The following is a 24,216-nucleotide window of genomic DNA, read 5'->3' on the forward strand; positions in this document are numbered from 1 at the left end:
TTACACTAGTAATGGCGGTGATCAGCGACTTATAGCGGGACTTCGGCACGCAATCTGACACTGGATGGGAACTGACTAACTGCCACTGACATCCCCAGTGACACTAATACAGTGATCAGTGCTAATAAATAACACTGACACTGTACTAATGACACTGGGCAGGAAGGGGTTAACATCTGGGGGCTGTCAAAGTGTTAAAAAAAAATAGCCATCAAAAGGTTAATATGTATGTAACTATGGTGTGGGTGCAAATGTGGTTCTTTCTTCTCTCCCTGGAATAAAAAGGTTCCAGGGAGAGAAGATCCAGCTAGATCCTGTGCCTGTTTTTGTAAATACGGGCACAGCTCTGCTTCTCCATTTGTTGCAGGAGATCGCCGCACAGCCTCGCCCTGATGCGTTTCGTCATATCCGACTTATGAGTAAGTCGGATATGACGAAACGCATCAGGGCGAGCCTGTGCGGCGACCGGTAGTGCCGCGTCCGGAAACCGGAAGTGGCGCGACCGGAAACGGGAACATCAGAGACGGAGTATTCGGCAGCGGCACGAGCACTTGCTCGGTTTACACTAATGTGCACACTTAGTGTAGCATCTTTGGGTGTTTTATTTTCATTTATCCTGTAGGTGGCAGTCTATTTGTGACAATAAAGTATTGTGTTTCGTACTGCACCATTGGGGCTTTGCTCGTTTCTCTTACATGGTCATTTGGTCTGAGTGTGGAGTATTTAGAGGAGGGGGAGACTCCTCTGTTACCCTAAGTGCCGCCACATTGGATTCCCAATATATATATTTATTTATTTAAATATATTTTGAAATATAGTGAATACGGCCAAAATTGTAGCATTTCAAATATATGTCGATCTATTTGGGAAGAATATTTTTTAAATATATTTCAAATATATTTTTCTTCCATGTGGGTTATAACCTAGTTTAGCCCCTTCCCACTCTTTCTCGGCATCCCTTTAACTAGTTATTATGTCTGGGGTGGGTAGGAAGGACTTCCTGATCATGTGATCACTGTGATTGGCTGTCTGAGTGGTCACATGATAGGGAGCCGGTCCCCATCAGCTCCCGATTATTACTAGAAACCAGGAACTGTCCTTGACACTATAAGCATGCTCTTAGCACAGAGACCTCGACCATCCATGGACGCATATGTGCAGCCCGTGGGCATTAAAGCCCACCATCTTTGTTGCAGAACATATGCATTATATGGGTGGCAAGAGGTTAATAACCAAACTGGTGCAACCCCTTACCCAACAGGTGCTTTGGGCCCCTTCATGTACTGGGCATGTACTAAAAGGAGTAGATGTACTTGCATCGACTTTTGCATTGCATATACAGTAGACAAGCTCAAATACACCAAGAAATGAGACCTCAATAGACACTGCTTTGAACCCACACAAAAAAGACCTGGGGTGTGGCTCCTGTCAGTCCAAGTCTTGTGGGGAGTGCAGGATAGGAAGGAGCTCCTCTCAGCTCAACGTATGTTAATGGAGAAAAAAAGGATCTTTCCAGATGCTGCACATCCAACAAAACCCATAGGTAGCGATGGTAAGAGCAGCCTCAGCCCAGACTCCATCTAGGCCATCTCCAATGCATTTCATCCCACCCACGGGGCTTAGTCATAGAGACTGAGCTGTCCCTATGGTCAGGACGAAACGCGTCGGGGGGTGACCTGGATGGAGTCTGGCCTGAGGCTGACCTCTGGGTTTTGCTGGATGGGTGGCACCTGGAATGATCCTATTTCCTGTTTATACAACTTTATATAGTTTTTGCCCAAACTATAATGAAAATATCGACATTAAACCATTAAATACCCACGACCCGTAACACACAGGGATTTTATAAAATAAATAATCTTTATTAAAATCGAAATTATACCATATTAAAAATACAGAATACAAACAAGTAAAAAAGTGCATTATTTTCTTTCAATATTCACACCGCATAGCCATGATGCCTCCTTACCTAAATCGCAGGGTGCTTCTAGGATGCAGCATTTTATTGTCTTTCATGTTTACAATGGCTGGGTGTGGTCTTGCCCATACCACCATGCCATCCAGGCCAGGAGTTCTTCACAAACATGTACTACAAGTCCCATCCGCCACCACTGTTTAGTGGCACTTCCTCCAGTCAGGTCCAAATGTCCATACAAACCTGAGCCTGGGGGAAGAGTTATCGCTGATCATGGTTGCAATGATCTGAATCCTACTTGGCAACAGTTAGGCTTCAATTTGTATAAAAAAAATCAAAGTTCAGGATCTGCGGTTGAGTTAATTGTTTGAATAGATCAATATTTTTCTGTAGGCTTAGGACTGAGGACACCTTAAGTTCATCAGGTTCCCCGAGGACATTCTCTATTGGTGGCCACCACTAAGGCCAGTTCAGATACCAGTCCTAGGGTGGTCTCCTGTGCCACATCATAGTCATCTGTAGGATCTGGAGCTTCTGGTTACTGGCATGCTGCAGGAACGATGCTTGTTGATCTTGTTGAGCGATCTTCATGGTTGACTTAGGATCGACCCCCCCCAGATAACATATTGCTTGTGGCTCATTTTATGTTGGAGGTTTCTCCAAGGTCGAAAAAGACGAGTTAGGGGAGTATCAGTGGTATAATAATAATAATTATAATTCTTACATCGATCTTTTTCGAAGGTCCCATTTTAAGTATCATTGTGGATGCTTGGGCCTCCTTTCATTTTATGATGCTAAGTAATTCACTCTAGCATCAATAGACCCTCAAAAATTATGGACAGTCTTGAGGCACCCTCTAAAATTATGGACAGTCTTGAGGCACCCTCTAAAATTATGGACAGTCTTGAGGCACCCTCTAAAATTATGGACAGTATCGAGGCACCCTGTAAAATTATGGACAGTCTTGAGGCACCCTGCAAAATTATGGACAGTCTCGAGGCACCCTCTACAATTATGGACAGTCTTGAGGCACCCTCTAAAATTATGGACAGTCTCGAGGCACCCTCTAAAATTATGGACAGTCTCGAGGCACCCTCTAAAATTATGGATAGTCTTGAGGCACCCTCTAAAATTATGGATAGTCTTGAGGCACCCTTTAAAATTATGTACAGTCTTGAGGCACCCTTTACAATTATGGACAGTCTCGAGGCACCCTCTAAAATTAGGGATAGTCTTGAGGCACCCTCTAAAATTATGGAGAGTCTTGAGGCACCCTTTAAAATTATGGACAGTCTCGAGGCACCCTCTACAATTATGGACAGTCTTGAGGCACCCTCTACAATTATGGACAGTCTTGAGGCACCCTCTAAAATTATGGACAGTCTTGAGGCACCCTCTAAAATTATGGATAGTCTTGAGGCACCCTTTAAAATTATGGACAGTCTTGAGGCACCCTCTAAAATTATGGACAGTCTTGAGGCACCCTTTACAATTATGGACAGTCTTGAGGCACCCTTTAAAATTATGGACAGTCTCGAGGCACCCTCTACAATTATGGACAGTCTTGAGGCACCCTCTAAAATTATGGACAGTCTTGAGGCACCCTCTAAAATTATGGAGAGTCTTGAGGCTCCCTCTAAAATTATGGATACTCTTGAGGCACCCTTTAAAATTATAGACAGTCCCCAGGCACCCTTTAAAATTATAGACAGTCTTGAGGCACCTTCTAAAATTATGGACAGTCTTGAGGCACCCTTTAAAATTATGGACAGTCCCGAGGCACCCTCTAAAATTATGGATACTCTTGAGGCACCCTCTAAAATTATGGACAGTCTTGAGGCACCCTCTATTGTTGTCATAATTGGCTGTCAGGATGCTGGCGGCTGGAGGGTTGTAATGGTGCATAATGAAACCCGGTAGCTTTGTGTAACTAAAAGGCCGGCTTGTTCCACCCGATGGCTTGTATACACAAGGCACCCCTGAAGAAACCTCAAGGCACCCCAAGGTGCCTGGGCACCCTGGTTGAGAGAGGCTGCTCTAACGACACACAGTTGTTTAGAAAAATATAGGAATAGCAAGAAACTATGGGCAAGAGGTCTCCTACTGCGTGAGCTTTCCATCTAGAGAGTGATAAGAGCTTGATTATGAAAGTTGAGGGACAGATGAGAACAAGAGATATTTGAAAACCACCAAGGATATACACGACGGGGGAAGATCTGACTGCAGAAAGCTTTGTAGGTAGGAGTTAGAAGGTTGAACTCAACTTTGGGAACCAGGGGCGGACTGACAACTCATGGGGCCCTCGGGCAATAGGGGATCTGTGTCCTCACCCACACAAATCACACCCAAAAAAGCCTATGAAAGGTACCAGGGGCATCTTAAGGGGCAGTGCCCGAGTGCCCAAATGGTCAGTCCACCCCTATCAGGAACTAGCATTTAGAGATAGTATTGAAGAGGAAAAGAAAGAGGCAGATGAGTCCAACTGGGATTGATGTTGTCCCAGTCTGGTGGACTTTGATCATCCAGCAGAGATATGAATAATTGTGTGCTGCAGCATGCATAGGGAAGATACTGAAGCAAAATATGTTTTTAAGATGGAGTCATCGAGAGGAGAGAAAGTCTAGGTGAGACCAGGTATCATCCCCTACCTGAAGGGGTACCCTTTTTTGTCTGGATCATCACCAGAAACCTGCCCGGCATGGGAGACCCTACAGATAGCATTTCTATTGCCGGTAAAGCCCTCTGGATCCTTTGACCGCGCAAGCCCCCCACTGCGTCAAAGTAAGGGTACGTCGGGAGGTTATCACAGTTCAGGTAGGGGAAGATGTAGGAAAAAAGTCACACAGAAGGCAACATTGGTAACTGGCTCTGATGGACTAAATCAGATTTGTGGGGGCTCTTCCTGGTATTAGTGTGTTCTTTTAAGTACGGCATGGTTTCCACATCCTCCTGAAACAGAAGAATAGAACATTATTAATATCATTTATTTACTTATCAAAAATTATTGTGGTTATCATAAAAAAAATGCTCAGAACCCATATGGAAGAAAAATAGATTTGAAATATATTTAAAAAATATTCTTCCCAAATATATTGACATATATTTTAAATACTACAATTTTGGCCATATTCAATATATTTCAATAAATATATATATACATACACACACTGTATGCTGAAATGCATTTTTTTATATATTACAAAATATATGAAAAATATTTTTAAAAATATATATACTTTCAAAATATATTTCAATAAATATGTATATATGTATATATATATATATATACACACACACACACACATATATATCTAGATATAGATATATATATATATATTGCATGTTGAAATGCGTTTTTATTACAACATATATGAAAAGTATTTTTAAAAATATATTTCAATAAATAAATAAATAAAAATAAATAATAGTAAAGTAAATATACATACTGCATGTTGAAATGGATTGCATTTACAAACATGTGCAAAAATATACTGTATGTTAAAATGACTTTTTCATATGTTAAATAAAAAATCTGAAGAATATATTTAAAAAATCTATATTTTTAAAAATATTTTTCAGATATTTTGTAATATATAAAAAACGCATTTCAACATGCAGTATATATGCTCTGCAATATTCACCCAGCCCTGTCACCCTTGTTAGCTGTTTCCTAACCAGAGCACCATGGAATTCTACAGTTCCTCCAGAGGTTGCTAGGGGTTCCTCATGAGACTTGTAGTACTTCAACAGCTGGAGGGCCATAGTTTGGACACCCCCTGATCATAAGCTGACCTTGGTATGTCTAGATCAGCAATTCCTAACCAGATCACCATGGAATTCTAGAGTTCCTCCAGAGGTTGCTCAGGGGTTCCTTGAGCCGTGGCTGATTGACATCCCACTTGATGACGTCTACTTAAATCTGGGGCCAGAGCCATTTGGCAGAGCCAGCGGGATAACACCATTGACCTTGTTAGCTGTTTTCTAACCAGAGCACCATGGAATTCTAGAGTTCCTCCAGAGGTTGCTAGGGGTTCCTCATGAGACTTGTAGTACTTCAACATCTGGAGGGCCATAGTTTGGACACCCCTGATCATAAGCTGACCTTGGTATGTCTAGATCAGCCATTCCTAACCAGAGCACCATGGAATTCTAGAGTTTCTCCAGAGCTTGCTGCAGGTTCTTCATGGGTCTTGTAGTACTTCAACAGCTGGAGGGCCATCATTTGGACACCCCTGATCATAAGCTGACCTTGGTATGTCTAGATCAGCCATTTCTAATCAGAGCACCGTGGAATTCTAGAGTTTCTCCAGAGGTTGCTAGGGGTTCCTCATGGGACTTGTAGTACTTCAACAGCTGGAGGGCCATACTTTGGACACCCCTAGCTTATGATGAAAACATGTAAAATCATAGTTCTTCCTTTAGTAAAAACTGCATGTCAAAGCCATCAGGAGAACTTAGGAATGGCTGATCTAGACATACCAAGGTCAGCTTATGATCAGGGGTGTCCAAACTATGGCCCTCCAGGTGTTGAGGAACTGCAAGTCCCATGATTCAGCTTATGATCAGGGGTGTCTTGCCTGTGGATGTCAGAGTCTTGAAAGGCCTCATGGGACTTGCAGTTCCTCAACACCTGGAGGGCCATAGTTTGGACACCCCTGATCATAAGCTGACCTCAGTATGTCTAGATCAGCCATTCCTAACCAGAGCACCATGGAATTCTAGAGTTCCTCCAGAGGTTGCTCAGGGGTTCCTTGAGCCGTGGCTGATTGACCTCCCACTTGATGACGTCTACATAAATCTGGGGCCAGAGCCACTTGGCAGAGCCAGCGGGATAACACCCTTTGTTAGCTGTTTGGGAATGGCACTCTGACCACCACTGAAGGACGTTTTCTCACTGGCCACCAATTTATGGATTTTAGCAGGGGTTCCCCAAGACCTGAAAATTATTTAATGGGTTCCTCTGTGGGTAAAAAAATTTGAGAAAGGCTACTCTATATTTTTTATTATGGTTCAGATAGGTCAAAGGTAGATACTGAAAATCAACTAAGAAATAATTCTGCAATAGATTGATAATTCTTACCTTGCGTCTTTTATATACATAAATTACACAAGCGATGAGTACAAGAAGTAATTCAATAAATATACATAAACCGATGACAATGAAAAGGACGTTCGTTTTAGCAGACTCAGTTGATGTTCTCTTCTCAGCATGAGCTTCAAAATTTTGATCTGTTACATAAACACATCCTCAAATTAATATTTTTGACAAATCACATTTTAGACATTTACAATAAATCTCTAAAAAAAATTAGTTTATTTATTAAAGGAGGTATGGATATTTTTTTAATTTTTATACTGGACCAGCTTGGACCATACCTGTGGGATCCTCCTGAAAGCTGGAGAGCACTGTAGTAGGCCTCCCTACTCCAAGGATCTCCACCAGCTTCCATGTCCTGCGCCTAGAGGTTGTCTTTTGGCATTGTGAATACAGGAGGTTGACTCGCTTTGTATTGAGAAAGCTTTGTATTTTCTCAATGAATGCAAAGTGTTCTCTAATTGGACGAGGTGGAAGGGGGAGGGGTGTGATGATGTCCCGCTCTTCACCTCTTCCAATCAAAGAATGCTTTGCATTCATTGAGAAAATGCAAAGCCCATGGGCATATTAAACATCGTCAACTGTCAGTTCTTTGGTCTTGCATAGCTTGCATAAAAAAATCATAAATTTCGGGCTGTGTTCGTTTTTTGCCTATTTTCTTAATTACTTAACAAAAACATTTTAAATATTTTTTTAAAATTAATTTTGAATCAACATGATTTTTTGGCAATTGCCAAGGGTGGGGATGGAGAACCTTTTTTTTTTAAATAATAAACCTCTTATTATCAAGTTTTTTTTAATAATCATTTTGTTTTTTGTTTATATCTTTTATTCATTTTAATTGCAGTGCAAAATAAAATCACATTAACATTAACCAATTCCAATCTATTCATAATACCTAATTCCCCCCCCCCCCCACCCTCCATTCATTTTCATTCATATTAATTTTGAACCAATGTTTTTTGGCATTTGCTAAGGATAGAAATGGAGAGGTTTTTCAGAATAAACCACTAATAATCACCTTTTTAAAAAATATTTTTAAAATTAACTTTGAGTCAATGTTTTTTGGCATTTGCCAAGGGAGGCGAGGGAGAACTTTATTCGGAATAAACTACCATGCATCAACATTTTTAATATTTTTCACAATTAATTTTGAATCAGTGTTTTTGGCATTTCCCAAGGGTGGAGATGGAGATCTTTTACAGAATATACCACTAAATATCACCTTTTTAAAAAATATTTTTAAAATTAATTTTGAATCAGTGTTATTTGGCATTTGTCAAGGGAGGAGAGGGAGAACTTTGCTTGGAATAAAATACCACTCATCAACATTTTTAATATTTTTAAAATTAATTTTGAATCAGTGTTTTTGGCATTTCCCTAGAGTGGAGACGGAGAGCGTTTTCAGAATAAAACCACTAAATATCAACTTTTTAAAATATTTTTTAAATGAATTTTGAACCATTATTTTTTATCATTGGCCAATGGTGGGAATGGAAAACTTTTTTTTCAAAATAAGCCATTATACATCAATATTTTTAACTTAATTTTGAATCAGTGTTTTTGGCATTTGCCAAGGATACAAATGGGGAGGTTTTTCAGAATAAACCACAAAACATCAACTTTTTAAAAATATTTTTAAAATTTATTTTGAATCAATTTTTTTTACCATTGGCCAAGGGTGGAAATGTAAAACCACTAAACATTAAAATTTTTAATATTTTTAAATTCGTTTTTAATTATTTTTTTTTCTGGCATTTGCCTTCTTAAGCATTGGTGTGATTGTTACATTTATATGATTATATTGTTGAAAGAAAGAATGGGAGTAAAGTATTACTATAGTAAAGGTTCTATGAATGGAGGAAGGGGCAGAAAGGGAGGCCATATGTGGTACTCTTCAGGAGTGCCTTTGGCAGGTCTAGCACTCCTGTTAACCACTGCAGGAACCAGAAGATTATGGCTGCAGGGGTAACGGGGAGGTGACCAGAGAACTTTGGATTTCAACTAGGACAGGTCAACTATAGTACAGCTTCTATGAATGGAGGACGGGGCAGGAAGGGAGGCCATATGTGGTACTCTTCAGGAGTGCCTTTGGCAGGTCCTGAGCTCCTATTAACCACTGCAGGAACCAGATTATGGCTGCATGGGTAATGGGGAGGTGATCAGAGAACTTTGGATTTCAACTAGGACAGGTCAGCTATAGTACAGCTTCTATGAATGGAGGATGGGGCAGGAAGGGAGGCCATATTCGGTACTCTTCAGGAGTGCCTTTGGCAGGTCTAGCACTCCTATTAAACACTGCAGGAACCAGAAGATTATGGCTGCAGGGGTAATGGGAAGGTGACCAGAGAACTTTGGATTTCAACTGGGACAGGTCAACTATAGTACAGCTTCTATGAATGGAGGATGGGGCAGGAAGGGAGGCCATGTTCGGTACTCTTCAGGAGTGCCTTTGGCAGGTCTAGCACTCTTATTAACCACTGCAGGAACCAGAAGATTATGGCTGCAGGGGTAATGGGGAGGTGATCAGAGAACTTTGGATGTCAACTAGGACAGGTCAACTATAGTATAGTGACAGGTCTACTGCTCATATTAACCCTTGGGGTGTCAAGGAGAGGGGAGGGGTTCAGAGGACTTCTGATTTCAATCAGGTCAACCGACACCAGCACAAGGGACGCTTCTCATTGAATGTAAGTACTATCCCTTGTGCTGATAAAAGTTCCCTCAACATTTCCTAAGGTGGAACCACGAGTGGACATCACAATACATAGCTGGAAGACATCGATATTTATTGCTTTGTTTGCCAAATGGTTCGTAGTTTTGGTTTTTTAGGTTTCGGCTTCCTGGGTCAGCTCCCAGTTCATTGAACAGAGATGGCGATGGTGATCTATTGTCCAATGAGAAGGCATGGAAGTGACATCAGAGGCTGACCTGCTGGACCAATAAAAAGACTTAATCGGCAACGACATGGCACCCATCTATACTCTACAGACTTCCCAATGGAAACTCACCAGAAATGTCGACCCGGTACTTTCGCTCCACTATTTTTCCTTTATTTGAAAGTATGCAGGCTCGGTACACTCCATGATTTTTCTTGGTGAGCTCATTGAAGATCAGGGAGCCATTTTCTGTGCTTGACAAACTTCCTTCGTACTTTTTCTCTAGAATGCGAATATTTCCATCTACGTTCGTTGCAGCCAAGTAAACCCATTTCTCCGTGAGCCAATCGATCTCTTCAATTTCACTCTGTTCCATTTTATCGTATTCCAATGGCAGGATGAAACTGACTCCGATTGTAGCGTATACAATTGTTGGGCCTTGAAGAGATGGTTGATAATACACGTTGGTCAATACCAGTAGACCACTTTAAGACCAGGACATTTCTGGTACTTTTGGTTTCACAATCAGTATTTTTTTTGCTAAAAAATGTCTTAGAAACCCCAAAACATTAATTTTTTTAAAGCAGAAGCCCTAGAGAATAAATTGGTGGATTTTGCAATTTTTTATGTCACTTGGTATTGTCGCAGCGATTTTTCAAACGCCTTCATGAGATGGTTCATAATACACGTTGGTCAATACCAGTAGACCACTTTAAGACCAGGACATTTCTGGCACTTTTGGCTTCACAATCAGTATTTTTTTTTTTGCTATAAAATGTGTTAGAACCCCAAAACATTAATTTTTTTTTAAAGCAGAGGCCCTAGAGAATAAATTGGTGGGTTTTGCAATTTTTTATGTCACGTGGTATTGGCGCAGCGATTTTTCAAACGCCTTCATGAGATGGTTCATAATACACGTTGGTCAATACCAGTAGACCACTTTAAAACCAGGACATTTCTGGTACTTTTGGTTTCACAATCAGTATTTTTTTTTTTTTTTGCTAGAAAATGTCTTAGAACCACAAAACATACATTTTTTTTAAAGCAGAGGACCTAGAGAATAAATTGGTGGGTTTTGCAATTTTTTATGTCACACGGTAAAGCAAAAACATGTGTGGGACGATTGCTGTTTTTTTTTAATAATTAATTTATTTTACATTTTTTTTTTTAATTTTTACACTGTTGCTTTAATTTTTTAAAATCACTTTTACTGCTGTTGCAAAGAATGTAGACAGCAAAAGAGACGTGACAGGTACTCTTTATGGAGGGATCTTGGATCAATAAGACCCCAAATCCCTCCTCTGCACTCGAAAGCATTCAAAAACACCGAGATCTGTGTTTTCAAATGCTTTAAAGTTTTTAACAATAGCGCCATTGACATCATCGCGTTCACGTTACCGTAGCGGAGAGCCGATCGAATCAGATCTGATTCTGGCTTTGTTAGGCCCTCCGACCAGCAAGCAGACGCGACGGTCGGTCGCTTGGGTCTCCTTGTGGGACAGGAGATCCCGAGCAAGTGGCGGAAGGTCCCACATGGAAGAAAAATATATTTGAAATGCTACAATTTTGGTCGTATTCAATATATTAAAAAAAAAATATATATATATATATATATATATATATATATATAAAAAATGTTATATATATATATGTTTTTATCTATATATTTATATATATATATTTATATATATATATATATATATATTATCTATATATATATATATATATATATTTTTTTTTTTTTATATATATATATATATATATATTTTAAATATATATATATATATTTTTAATATATATATATATATATATATATATATATATATATATATATATATATATTTATATCTCAAACGACTGATGTTCATGTGACCATTGAATTTGAGTGATCGGGCATGTTGGAAATTTTTTGAAAAAACAAATTTCGAATCAATGATGGGAGAATCGAGCGAGAAATATATATCTGTAACCTGGAAAGAAAAGAAAATTCTTGGCCATGAAAATTCTTTTCTGAGAAATTGAAGGCTTGGTTGGTCGAATTTCAAAATCAATGGTGGCGCCATCACGTTACAAAACGCACAAAATATCCAGCTTTCTAAAGAAAATTTGTTCGGAGTTCGACCTGTGTATGGCCTGTATAAGTGGGACCCTAAGGAAGGACAAGCGCCTGTGTATCTGCTACTGAATAATAGGTCCACCTGCGCTGCCAAGTCTAACAATATATAAGAACAACAGCTGCCAACATCCAATCCTCACCTTATTAATGGACATATAGATATATAAAACAATCAATAGTGATGCAGCGCTGATATAATTAGCAAAAAAGTGGATATTAAACCGTGAGAAAAGGTGAATTCGGTGTTATACAGCCCGCACAAAACACGGCACACAGTAATTTCTTTTATAACATATAATTGCTATTTAGCAGATATAAATGCAGTCCACAGTATATATAGATGAATAAATGTGTTCTTAAGAGACACACATGCTTCTGTGCTGGTGCAAAGTGGTAGGTGACAATCCTTAAATGGCTAGCATGCCTGCTCACCTTCCCCCTGCGACCCACAGGGGCCAAAAAGCCTGTCGGGTCACACCTTGACCCTATGTGTTATCTCCAGATGAAACACTCTCCACTCTCCAGTACTCTCTCCTTCACCATCTGTTATTCCCCCTGAATAGGTACCGCTGCACGTGTACTCACAATGCTCATAAGATGGTGGTAGTCATGGAACAAAAGCACAAAGATCCTCCATAGTGTAACACTGTATATCAAGTTTATTTCTTAAAAAGCGCCAAGTCACAACTCACTTTTCAGCAGATAAAAAAACGCTTGTGACACCTCTCCTGGGTGTACTGAGGCACTCTGGTGTAGCAAGATGGCGCCAACCCGGAAGTGCGTCACCGCGTCACTACGTCACATCTACGCGTTACGCCACGCCCCTCGTAGCGCGTAGATGTGACGTAGTGACGAAGCTACGAGGGGCGTGGCGTAACGCGTAGATGTGACGTAGTGACGCGGTGACGCACTTCCGGGTTGGCGCCATCTTGCTACACCAGAGTGCCTCAGTACACCCAGGAGAGGTGTCACAAGCGTTTTTTTATCTGCTGAAAAGTGAGTTGTGACTTGGCGCTTTTTAAGAAATAAACTTGATATACAGTGTTACACTATGGAGGATCTTTGTGCTTTTGTTCCATGACTACCACCATCTTATGAGCATTGTGAGTACACGTGCAGCGGTACCTATTCAGGGGGAATAACAGATGGTGAAGGAGAGAGTACTGGAGAGTGGAGAGTGTTTCATCTGGAGATAACACATAGGGTCAAGGTGTGACCCGACAGGCTTTTTGGCCCCTGTGGGTCGCAGGGGGAAGGTGAGCAGGCATGCTAGCCATTTAAGGATTGTCACCTACCACTTTGCACCAGCACAGAAGCATGTGTGTCTCTTAAGAACACATTTATTCATCTATATATACTGTGGACTGCATTTATATCTGCTAAATAGCAATTATATGTTATAAAAGAAATTACTGTGTGCCGTGTTTTGTGCGGGCTGTATAACACCGAATTCACCTTTTCTCACGGTTTAATATCCACTTTTTTGCTAATTATATCAGCGCTGCATCACTATTGATTGTTTTATATTTGTGTATCTGCTACTCCAATCAGAGGATTCTATCATGTTTGCTCATTATCTAACTACACATAAAAATAAAAAATAATAGAATAAAACACACCTGTGTCATGATGGATGAACTTATGACCTACGAAAGAAGAGAAAAATCGTTAAGAAATATTTCAGCAAACTTAATTCAGAATCACAGATTTTATTTTGATATTCATATCAGCTTTCTGTGCCCGTTATGAGGGGTTCCCACCATCCCTGTGCTGAGTTCCCATGTCTGTACACCCGCTGTGCCCGTTATGAGGTGTTCCCACCATCCCTGTGCTGAGTTCCCGGGTCTGTACACCCGCTGTGCCCGTTATGAGGGGTTCCCACCATCCCTGTGCTGAGTTCCCGGCTCTGTACACCCGCTGTGCCCATTATGAGGACTCATGTGGCAAGCATTTCATTGGTTGTTAGGATAGGAACTCTGCACGCAGAAGTGCCCGGGGCAGCCGCCCCTCCTGCCCACCCTGAAAGTAACCTCTACTGATGCCATTTTCTTCCTCCGGAATCGCCCCGAGCTGGAGACATATTTGCTTTACCTGATAGGAAGACGTTCCTGTGACCAATGTAACTCCGAGGATCCATCAACAAGACCTTCAGAGAGTTATTGGTCCAGAAATGAAAAGAGTTTAATGGCTCACCTTGAAAAACGACATGGTAATGTATGGAAGAGTGACTTTTATTAGTCGTCGATATATCCACTGAATAATCGTCTCCGTCTTCCCAGCACTGCGCTCGTATAATCAGGGGTCCGCCATGAGCGCAGCTTAATTTCTCCATGTACATGTCCTGTACGATGTGTAGGGATCCGTTTCCAAACCCCGTGGCGATATGTTCGTTTCCTTTTTTCCAGATGTACTCTTCTTGATTCAGTAGGTGTTCAGGCAGCCATAGGGTGATCTCATCCTCCTTGTCCCCATATATGATTTTGCTATTGACACTTTCAGCGGTGACACCTAGACATCAACAGAAATGTGTGTTATTGTTGGAGTGGTCAATGCAGGGGGCGATTGTTGGAGTGACCGCTGGAGGGGGGGCGATTGTTGGAGTGACCGCTGGAGGGGGGGCGATTGTTGGAGTGACCGCTGGAGGGGGGGGCGATTGTTGGAGTGACCGCTGGAGGGGGCGATTGTTGGAGTGACCACTGGAGAGGAGCGATTGTTGGAGTGACCACTGGAGGGGGCAATTGTTGGAGTGATCACTGGAGCGGAGTGATCACTGGAGTGGGGCGATTGTTGGAGTGATCACCGGAGTGGGGCGATTGTTGGAGTGATTACTGGATCGGGGCGATTGTTGGAGGGATCACCGGAGTGGGGCAATTGTTGGAGGGATTACTGGAAGGGACGATTGTTGGAGTTATCACTGGAGTGGGGCAATTGTTGAAGTGATCACTGGAAGGGACGATTGTTGGAGTGATCACTGGAGTGGGGCAATTGTTGGAGTGATCACTGGAGTGGGACGATTGTTGGAGTGATCACTGGAGTGGGGTGCATGTTGGAGTGATCACTGGAGGGGGTGATTGTTGGAGTGATTACTGAAGTGGGGCGATTGTTGAAGTGACCACTGGAGGTGTTGATTGTTGAATTGATCACTGGAGTGAGGCGATTGTTGGAGTGATCACTGGAGTGAGGCGATTGTTGGAGTGATCACTGGAGAAGGCGATTGTTGAAGTGATCACTGGAGTTGGGCGATTGTTGGAGTGATCACTGGAGGGGGGGCGATTGTTGGAGTGATCGCTGGAGGGGGTGATTGTTGGAATGACCACTGGAGGGGGAGATTGTTGGAGTGATCACTGGAGGGGGCGATTGTTGGAGTGATCACTGGAGGGGGCGATTGTTGGAGTGATCACTGGAGGGGGCGATTGTTGGAGTGATCACTGGAGTGGGGCGATTGTTGGCGTGATCACTGGAGGGGGCGATTGTTGGAGTGACCACTGGAGTGGGGCGATTGTTGGAGTGATCACTGGAGGGGTGATTGTTGGAGTGACCACTGGAGTGAATGGAGAGGTGTGGTGGAAGGCATTAGTTGAGTTGCCAGATTGGCTGGGAGGGTGTGGATGCCGAGGGCCCGAATCAGTCGATCGGTGTGGTGGACTTTGAGAAGAAATGTTGAAGCAGCTGAAGGTGTGGGAGTACATGAAGGCTGCAATGTGAGAGATGTTGGAGGAAACCACTGTCAAAGACTACTGGGCACTGAAGGAAGCAAGCGGAGAGGTGCTGTGTAACCTGGGAGTACTGGGAGAACAGCTGAGGTGGATTGACTGAGTGCACTGCCAAGCACTTGTAGAACTATTGGCACTGTGAGTACCAAGAGACATTGTGAGTACAGAGGGGCACCGTCATAAAAACTGAGGGGCACTCTAAGTGCCAAAGGGCACTCTGAGTACTGAGGGGCACTGAAAATAACCAAGAGGCACTATGAGTAGCAATGGTGACTATGAATACTGAGGGGCACTGTGAGTAACCAAAGGGCACTGTGAAAAGCAAGGGGTACTGAGAGCAACCAAGGGTCACTGTGAGTACTGAGGGGCACTGTGAATAGAAAGGGGTACTGTGAGAAACTGAGGAACACTGACAGTAACCAAGACACACTGTGAGTAGCGAGGGTCACTGAGTACTGAGGGGCACTGTGAGTGCTGAGGTGTGCTTATGAGTAACCAAGGGGCACTGTGAGTAACTAAGGGTCACTGTGAGTACTGGTCACTGAGTACTGAGGGGCACTGTGAATACTGAGGTGTGCTTATGAGTAACCAAGGGGCACTGTGAATAACTAAGGGTCATTGTGAGTACGGAGGGGCACTGTGAGTAGAAAGGGGCAATGTGAGTAACCAAGGGGCACTGTGAGTAACCAAAGGTCATTGTGAGTACTGAGGGGCACTGTGAGTAATTGAGGGGCAATGTGAAACCAAGGGGTGCAGTGAGTAACCAAGGAACACTGTGAGTACTGAAGGGCACTGTGTGTAACCAAAGAGCAGTGTAAAATTAATGGGCACTGTAAGTACTGAAGGTAACTGTGAGTACCGAGGGGCATTGTGGGCAATTAATGAACACTGTGACTAACCAAGGGGTACATTGAGCACTGAGGGGCACTGTGAGTAACCAGGGGGAACACTGAGCACTTAGGGGGACTGTGAGAAAACCTAGGGGCGATTTGATAAACACAGAGGAGCACTGTGAGTACCGAAGGGAACTGTAAGTACTGAGGGGGCATTGTGTGTAATTAAGGCGCACTGTGACTAACCAAGGGGAACATTGAGCACTGAGGGGCACTGTAAGTGACCAAGGGGAACACTGAGCACCTAGGGGCACTGTGAGTAAACCTAGGGCCCTTTGACAAACGCCAAGGGGCACTGTGAGTACTGAGGGGCACTGTGAGTAAACAGAAAACGTGGAAATCCCATTTAGTTGGATGGCAATGTCCAGTAGAAGGTCCCTTCTTCCAGGGACACTCAGCTTATACCTTGACACACAGAAAGAGCTCAACGCATCGCCAAACGCATCGCCCAATGCATCGCCCAACGCCTCGCCCAACGCATCGCCCAACGAATCGCCCAACGCATCGCCCAACGCATTGCCCAATGCATCGCCAAACACATCGCCCAACGATCGCCCAACGCATCGCCCAACGCATTGCCCAAAGATCACTCAAAACATCGCCCAACGATCGCCCAACGATCACCCATTGCCTGAGTAACAACAACACATTGGAAGATAAACTTACCATGTACAATCAGTGAAATAACTGCTAATACTGTAGTATACATCTTGCTTTTCTGGTCACCAGTTTATCGGGGCTAAAAGAGTAAAAAAAACCAAAATGTTAAAAGCACAGAAACTTCCCACTGGACCCGCAGTCTGGTAGTCGAGTTGATTTGTGATTGTGACCAGGGGCGGACTGACAACTCATGGCGCCCCCGGGAAACAGGGGATCATGGGGCCCCTGTGTCCTTTCCCACACTCAAAGCACACCCAAAAAAGCCTATAAGAAGGTACCAGGGGCATCTCATGGTCACGTTCTACCTCCAGGGCTCTCGCAGGTATACCATGCTACCAGATCACACCCCATATCGCTGTGTCGTGAAGATTGTGAAGACTCACAAGGACAGAAAACAGGACCGTCGGAGGAAGTAAGGAGCTTAAAGTAGACCTGGACTCAGTGAAGATGCTAGGGAAACATCTAGAAATGTTAATTGTGACCCTGAAAAAAAAAATCTTACCTTTGTCTCAAAATCCTCCTGGAACAAGAACAGTGTATTTCCCCGCGCCTTAAATATTAATAGCTGTGTATCTGCAGTATGAGATCACCCAAGGCACTGCTCCCCCTGGCTCTTAGTCTCAACAGATCTGGAATGAGATTTGATGATGTCACTGTTATGCAACAATATCAGCCGAATGATCGATGTGCAATTCGGTGTTTCCTGAATGAATGCAGGGTGAGTCGACAAGGCAGGTAAAGTAGTGAAACGATAGGCAATCAGTAATGCAAAGAGTACAACAATCTATGGAATCACGTACAATAACTGGGATGCTAGCAGTAGTTTCCACACTTAATCGCTAGGTGGCAGTAGATTATAACTGATTTCTAGAGCATAGCCATATGGAAGACAAATATATTTTAGAAAAAAAAAAAATTAGACATGCGACATACATTTACAATACACGAATATATTTTAACATGTGTTTCAAAAATGTAAATGAAAATATATTTTACAAAGGCATATATTTAAAAATATATTTTTTAAAATACATTTTCCAGATATTTTTGCTGGAGGGGAAGCTGTACCTGAGAACCTGCAGTGCAAGGATCTCCCTGCTCCTGTTTCATCCATTCTTTAGATCTGTGCTTGCTCTACCTCTGTCATTACCCCACCAGTCATCATATATTTCCACGACTGTGCTGCATACAGTTCTCCTTGCTGGAGGGGAAACTGTACCTGAGAACCTGCAGTGCAAGGATCTCCCTGCTCCTGTTTCATCCATTCTTTAGATCTGTGCTTGCTCTACCTCTGTCATTACCCCACCAGTCATCATATATTTCCACGACTGTGCTGCATACAGTTCTCCTTGCTGGAGGGGAAACTGTACCTGAGAACCTGCAGTGCAAGGATCTCCCTGCTCCTGTTTCATCCATGCTTTAGATCTGTGCTTGCTCTACCTCTGTCATTACCCCACCAGTCATCATACATTTCCACGACTGTGCTGAATACAGTTCTCCTTGCTGGAGGGGAAGCTGTACCTGAGAACCTGCAGTGCAAGGATCTCCCTGCTCCTGTTTCATCCATTCTTTAGATCTGTGCTTGCTCTACCTCTGTCATTACCCCACCAGTCATCATATATTTCCACGACTGTGCTGCATACAGTTCTCTTTGCTGGAGGGGAAGCTGTACCTGAGAACCTGTAGTGCACGGATCTCCCTGCTTCTGCTTCATTGTTCTGTTTATCTGTCCTTCCTCCACCTCTCCTGCTGCTACTTCATCATCATGCCACAAGACATTAGATCCCCAAAGGGGAGCAACTCCGACATAAGGAAGCAGAGAACTTTCTCCTCCACCAAGATGGCTGTCTCCAAACAGGAAGTGCAGGTCAAAGCACGTTAGGCCAGTAATGAGGCAAAGATCTGCCGCATGGAGACCACAGAAATACCAGTGAACAATCTTTTGTTCTCTGACCTTTTTGAGCACGGCTTCCACAGTACAGGTCCTCTTTAAGGGTCATAAAATAAGTAGCAATTCTTGCAGATACAGTAAACGCTTGCTCATTTAACGAGCCCATGGGAATGCAATCAGTCAAGAAGAGATTGCATTTATTGCGCTGAAGTTGCTGACTTTCCTGGATTTTTGACCCCATGACTTGGAACAGGACAAGGAAGGAAACCAAAGTCCACGATTACTGGCAGCTATGTACCTCCCTTAGTGTGAGCCAGGGGCAGACTGAGAACTCATGGGGGCCCCCGGGCAATGGGAAATCATGGGGCCCCTGTGTCCTCGACCACACTCAAACCACACCCAAAAAAGCCTATGAAAGGTACCAGGGGCATCTTATGGGGCCCCCTACTGACCCCGGGCCCTCGAGCCCGAGAGCCTAAATGGTCAGTCCGCCCTGGTCTGAGCTCATGTAAATCATGTACCCTCCTCGTGTCCTATAAGGCCCAGCCTTTTCTGACATGTTTAGTTTACATTTTTTAAAAAATTAATTAGAATCCCCAACATAATATTGTTTTTTTAAACAGAGGCCCTAGAGAATAAAATGACGGGGTTTCGCTATTTTTTTGTCACACTGCATTTGCGCAGCGTTTTTTAAATTTTTTGGGGGGAGGGGGATACAATTTTAATTCACACAAACCTAATATCCCACATGGAAGAAAAATATATTTTAAATATATTCTAAAAATATTCTTCTCAAATATATTGACATTTATTTGAAATACTACAATTTTGGCCATATTCAATATATTTAAAAAAAAAAAAAAAAAAAAAAAATATATATATATATATATATATATATATATATATATATACTGCATGTTGAAATGCATTTTTATTACAAAATATATGAAAAATATTTTAAATATACTGTACGTCTTTAAAAATACAAATCTACATTTGGAATGCGTATTCAATATATTTAAAAAAAAAAAAAAATTATATATATATATATATATATATATATATATATATATATATACACACACACACATACATATATATATATACATACATACATATACATACATACACACACTGCACGTTGAAATGCATTTTTTATATATTTCCCACATGGAAGAAAAATATATTTTAAATATATTCTAAAAATATTCTTCCCGAATATATTGACATATTTGAAATACTACAATTTTGGCCGTATTCAATATATATATATATATATATATATATATATATATATATATATACACACATATATACACATATATACACATACATATATATATATATACATACATACATACATACACACACACTGCATGTTGATTGAAACCATTTTTTATATATTTCCCACATGGAAGAAAAATATATTTTAAATATATTCTAAAAATATTCTTCCCAAATATATTGACATATATTTGAAATACTACAATTTTGGCCGTATTTAATATATTTAAAAATATATAAATATATATATATATATATATATATATATATATATATATATATACACATACATACACACACTGCATGTTGAAATGTGTTTTTTATATATTACAAAATATATGAAAAACATTTTTTAAAATGTATATTTTTTTTAAATATATTCTTCAGATTTTATTTCAACATATAAAAAAGTCATTTTAACATATGTTTTTACATATATTTGTAAATGCATTCCAAAAATGTTGATTAAATGTATTTTTAAAGACATACGGTATATTTGAAAATGTATTTTTGAAAATATTTTTCATATATTTTGTAATAAAAACGCATTCAACATGCAATATACATATATATATAAAAGTAATTTTAACATATATTTTACATATATTTGTAAATGCATTCCAAAAATGTTGATTAAATGTATTTTTAAAGATATACAGTATATTTGAAAATGTATTTTTGAAAATATTTTTCATATATTTCTTAATAAAAACGCATAAAACCGCATTTCAACGTACAGAGTGTATATATATATATATATATAATTTTTTTTATTTTTTTTTTTTTCTTGAAAAATATTTTGAAATATATTGAATATGGTCAAAATTGTAATATTTCAAATATATGTCAATATATTTGGGAAGAAGATTTTTAAAATATATTTAAAATATATTTTTCTATATTTTTCTATATTTGGATAAACAATTAAGTGGGTAAGCAGCGCTGCAAACTATTATAATTGTATGATTTTTGGTGTTTTTGAGTCTATACGCTTTTTGCTAGCAGCTAATAATTATCACTGAGCGCTGACTTTTTTTTTCTTATTGTAATGCCTAAACAATTGTCATTAAAAAAAAATAATTTTTTTAAAAATCCTTTGATACATCTCAGTGCTGCTGATCTCCTGCAGCCTCTTTGCAGCCACTTCCTGACTACATGCACCCCCCCAGTGATGGCTGAATGGTGTTTCTAGGGGCCGGGCTCCTGGTAGTGACAGTGGACTAGAAATGTTTGCAGCTCGCCGATCCGCCTGAGTCTATTTGCATTTATTGCTCAGGAGACCACACCTCTGAAGAGTAACCGGTTGGAGGATGTCTGTGACTCGCCTTGTTGTTAGTCTTCATAAGACATCTGATCTAGTTCAGCAACATTCCCAAGAGAGTATAGACATCAAATACACAAAGTGCGTACAACCTGGGTCAGGGCCACCATTAGGCACTGCAGGCTTGTGTCTATAGATGGGGGAGGGGAGGGAATTTTATCCCATAGAAATGTATTCGCACTTCTACAATCCTCTGTAGTCACAAATGAATTATTTAAGTGTTCTTTGTGTACCAAAAAAAAAAGATCCTCGAAGATGGGTGTCAAAAGTTTTATGCCTGCAGACTCCAGCACCAATGGTGTACACCAGGGGTCTCCAGTCTACAAGCCATGTGCGGCCCACTGCCAGATATTACCCGGACCACAGCAACTTCTTCCGGATCTTACAGGGGAGAGTCTCTCATGTGAAAGATGTGCTCTGATCAGGGGCGGACTGACCACCTGGAAACTCGGGCACTGCCTGAGGGCCCGGGGTCAGTAAGGGACCCCATGAGATGCCACTGGTACCTTTTTCATAGGCTTTTTTGAGTTTGGGCAAGGACACAGGGACTCCATGATCCCCTATTGCCCGGGGGCCTCATGAGTTGTCAGTCCGCCCCTGGCTATGATATTAGAGGGGGTGGACTTAAAAGTGTAAGTGGGGTTCTAAAGTGAAGGGGGGGCTCAAGGTGGACTGTGATGTGAATGTGGCACTGGTGCGAAAAGGGGGACTCTAATGTGAAGGGGGGACTCTAATATGAAGGGTGGGAGGCTCTGATGTGAACGGTAGACTCCAGTATGAAGGAGAGGCTTGTATAGGGGGGCTCTGATGTGAGGGGGAGCTCTGATGTGAAGATGGACTCTGATGTGAAGGAGGGACTCTAATGCGAAGGGGGGACTCTAATGTAAAGAGGGGACACCGATATGAAGGGGGGGGGTCTGATGTGAAAGGTAGACTCTGATATGAAGGAGAGGCTTGTATGTGAAGCGGAAATCTGATGTGAAGGGGGACTCTGATGTGAAGGGGGACGCTGATGTGAAGAGGGGGCTCTGACATGAAGGGGGACTCTGATGTGAAGGGGGCTCTGATGTGAAGAGGGGGGGGTGAAGACTCTGCTGTGATGGGGAAATATGATCTGAAAGGGGGACTCTAATGTGAAGGAGGACTCTTATGTGAAGATGGACTCTGATGTGAAAGGGGGACTCTAATGTGAAGGGGGGCTCTGATGTGAAGAGGAACTCTGATATGAAGGGGGGACTCCGATATGAAGGGGGGGGGGCTCTGATGTGAAAGGTAGACTCTGATATGAAGGAGAGGCTTGTATGTGAAGCGGAAATCTGATGTGAAAGGTGGGTGAGGACTCTGATGTGAAGATGGACTCTGATGTAAAGGGGGGGGGGCTCTGACGTGAAGGGGGACTCTGATGTGAAGAGGGCTCTGATGTGAAGAGGGGGGGGGGCGGGGGTGAAGACTCTATTGTGATGGGGAAATCTGATCTGAAAGGGGGACTCTTATGTGAAGATGGACTCTGATTTGAAGGAGAGACACTAATGAGAAGGGGGACTCTGATGTGATGGGGGCCTCTGATGAGAAGGGGGACTCTGGTGTGATGGGGTCTCTAATGAGAAGGGGGACTCTGGTGTGATGGGGGTCTCTAATGAGAAGGGGGACTCTGGTGTGAAGGGGGGCTCTGATGTGATGGGGGCCTCTGATGTGAAGAGGGGCTCTGATGAGGAGGAGGGCTCTGAAGTGAAAGGGGGACTACTCATCATTATTATTATCATTATTATTATTATTATTATCATTATTGTTATCATTATTATTATCATCATCATCATCATCATTATTATTATTATTATCATCATTATTATTATTATTATTATCATTATTATTATCATCATTATTATTATTATTATTATTATTATCATTATTATTATCATCATTATTATTATCATTATTATTATCATTATTATTATCATCATCATCATTATTATTATTATCATTATTATTATTATTATTATCATTATTATCATTATTATTATTATTATCATTATTATTATTATTATTATCATTATTATTATCATCATTATTATTATTATTATCATTATTATTATTATTATTATCATTATCATTATTATTATCATTATTATCATCATTATTATTATTATTATCATTATTATTATTATTATTATCATTATTATTATCATCATTATTATTATTATCATTATTATTATCATCATTATTATTATCATTATTATTATTATTATCATTATTATTATCATTATTATTATGATTTTATTTTTCACTATTTTTTTCCTGTACGTAGAAAGTGAAAGAAACAAAAAAGTAATTGGCGAGTCAATAGTCCCATAGCAGAAATGTAACCCTTGATGTGGCCCGTAGGGGGCGTACAGAGCTGAAATAGTTCTAGCAGGCCAGGACTCGTAACTAACGCCTGGCTCAGCGCCAA

The 24,216-nt window shown here is 41.1% G+C and overlaps 1 protein-coding gene across 2 annotated transcripts in view; it reads right to left on the minus strand.

Moving 5' to 3' along the window:
• Positions 1 to 1,841: 1,841 nt before the first annotated feature.
• The window catches only part of LOC149439172 (uncharacterized), a 25,143-nt gene continuing 2,768 nt past the window's right edge, over positions 1,842 to 24,216 (minus strand). For both annotated transcript variants that reach the window (XM_089659359.1, XM_089659361.1), the window contains exons 2-8: positions 17,774 to 17,900; positions 17,278 to 17,350; positions 14,199 to 14,513; positions 13,625 to 13,651; positions 10,022 to 10,327; positions 6,996 to 7,144; positions 1,842 to 4,864 (exon numbers count right to left, since the gene is read on the minus strand). In XM_089659359.1, coding sequence (XP_089515485.1) covers positions 4,754 to 4,864; positions 6,996 to 7,144; positions 10,022 to 10,327; positions 13,625 to 13,651; positions 14,199 to 14,513; positions 17,278 to 17,320 — 951 coding nt within the window. In that variant the 5' untranslated portion in view covers positions 17,321 to 17,350; positions 17,774 to 17,900 and the 3' untranslated portion in view covers positions 1,842 to 4,753. The remainder of the gene's footprint in view (positions 4,865 to 6,995; positions 7,145 to 10,021; positions 10,328 to 13,624; positions 13,652 to 14,198; positions 14,514 to 17,277; positions 17,351 to 17,773; positions 17,901 to 24,216) is intronic.

Source organism: Staurois parvus, unplaced genomic scaffold, assembly GCF_062004578.1.
Source record: "Staurois parvus isolate SC_StPar_1 unplaced genomic scaffold, SC_StPar_1.0 ptg001150l, whole genome shotgun sequence".
NCBI lineage: Eukaryota > Metazoa > Chordata > Amphibia > Anura > Ranidae > Staurois > Staurois parvus.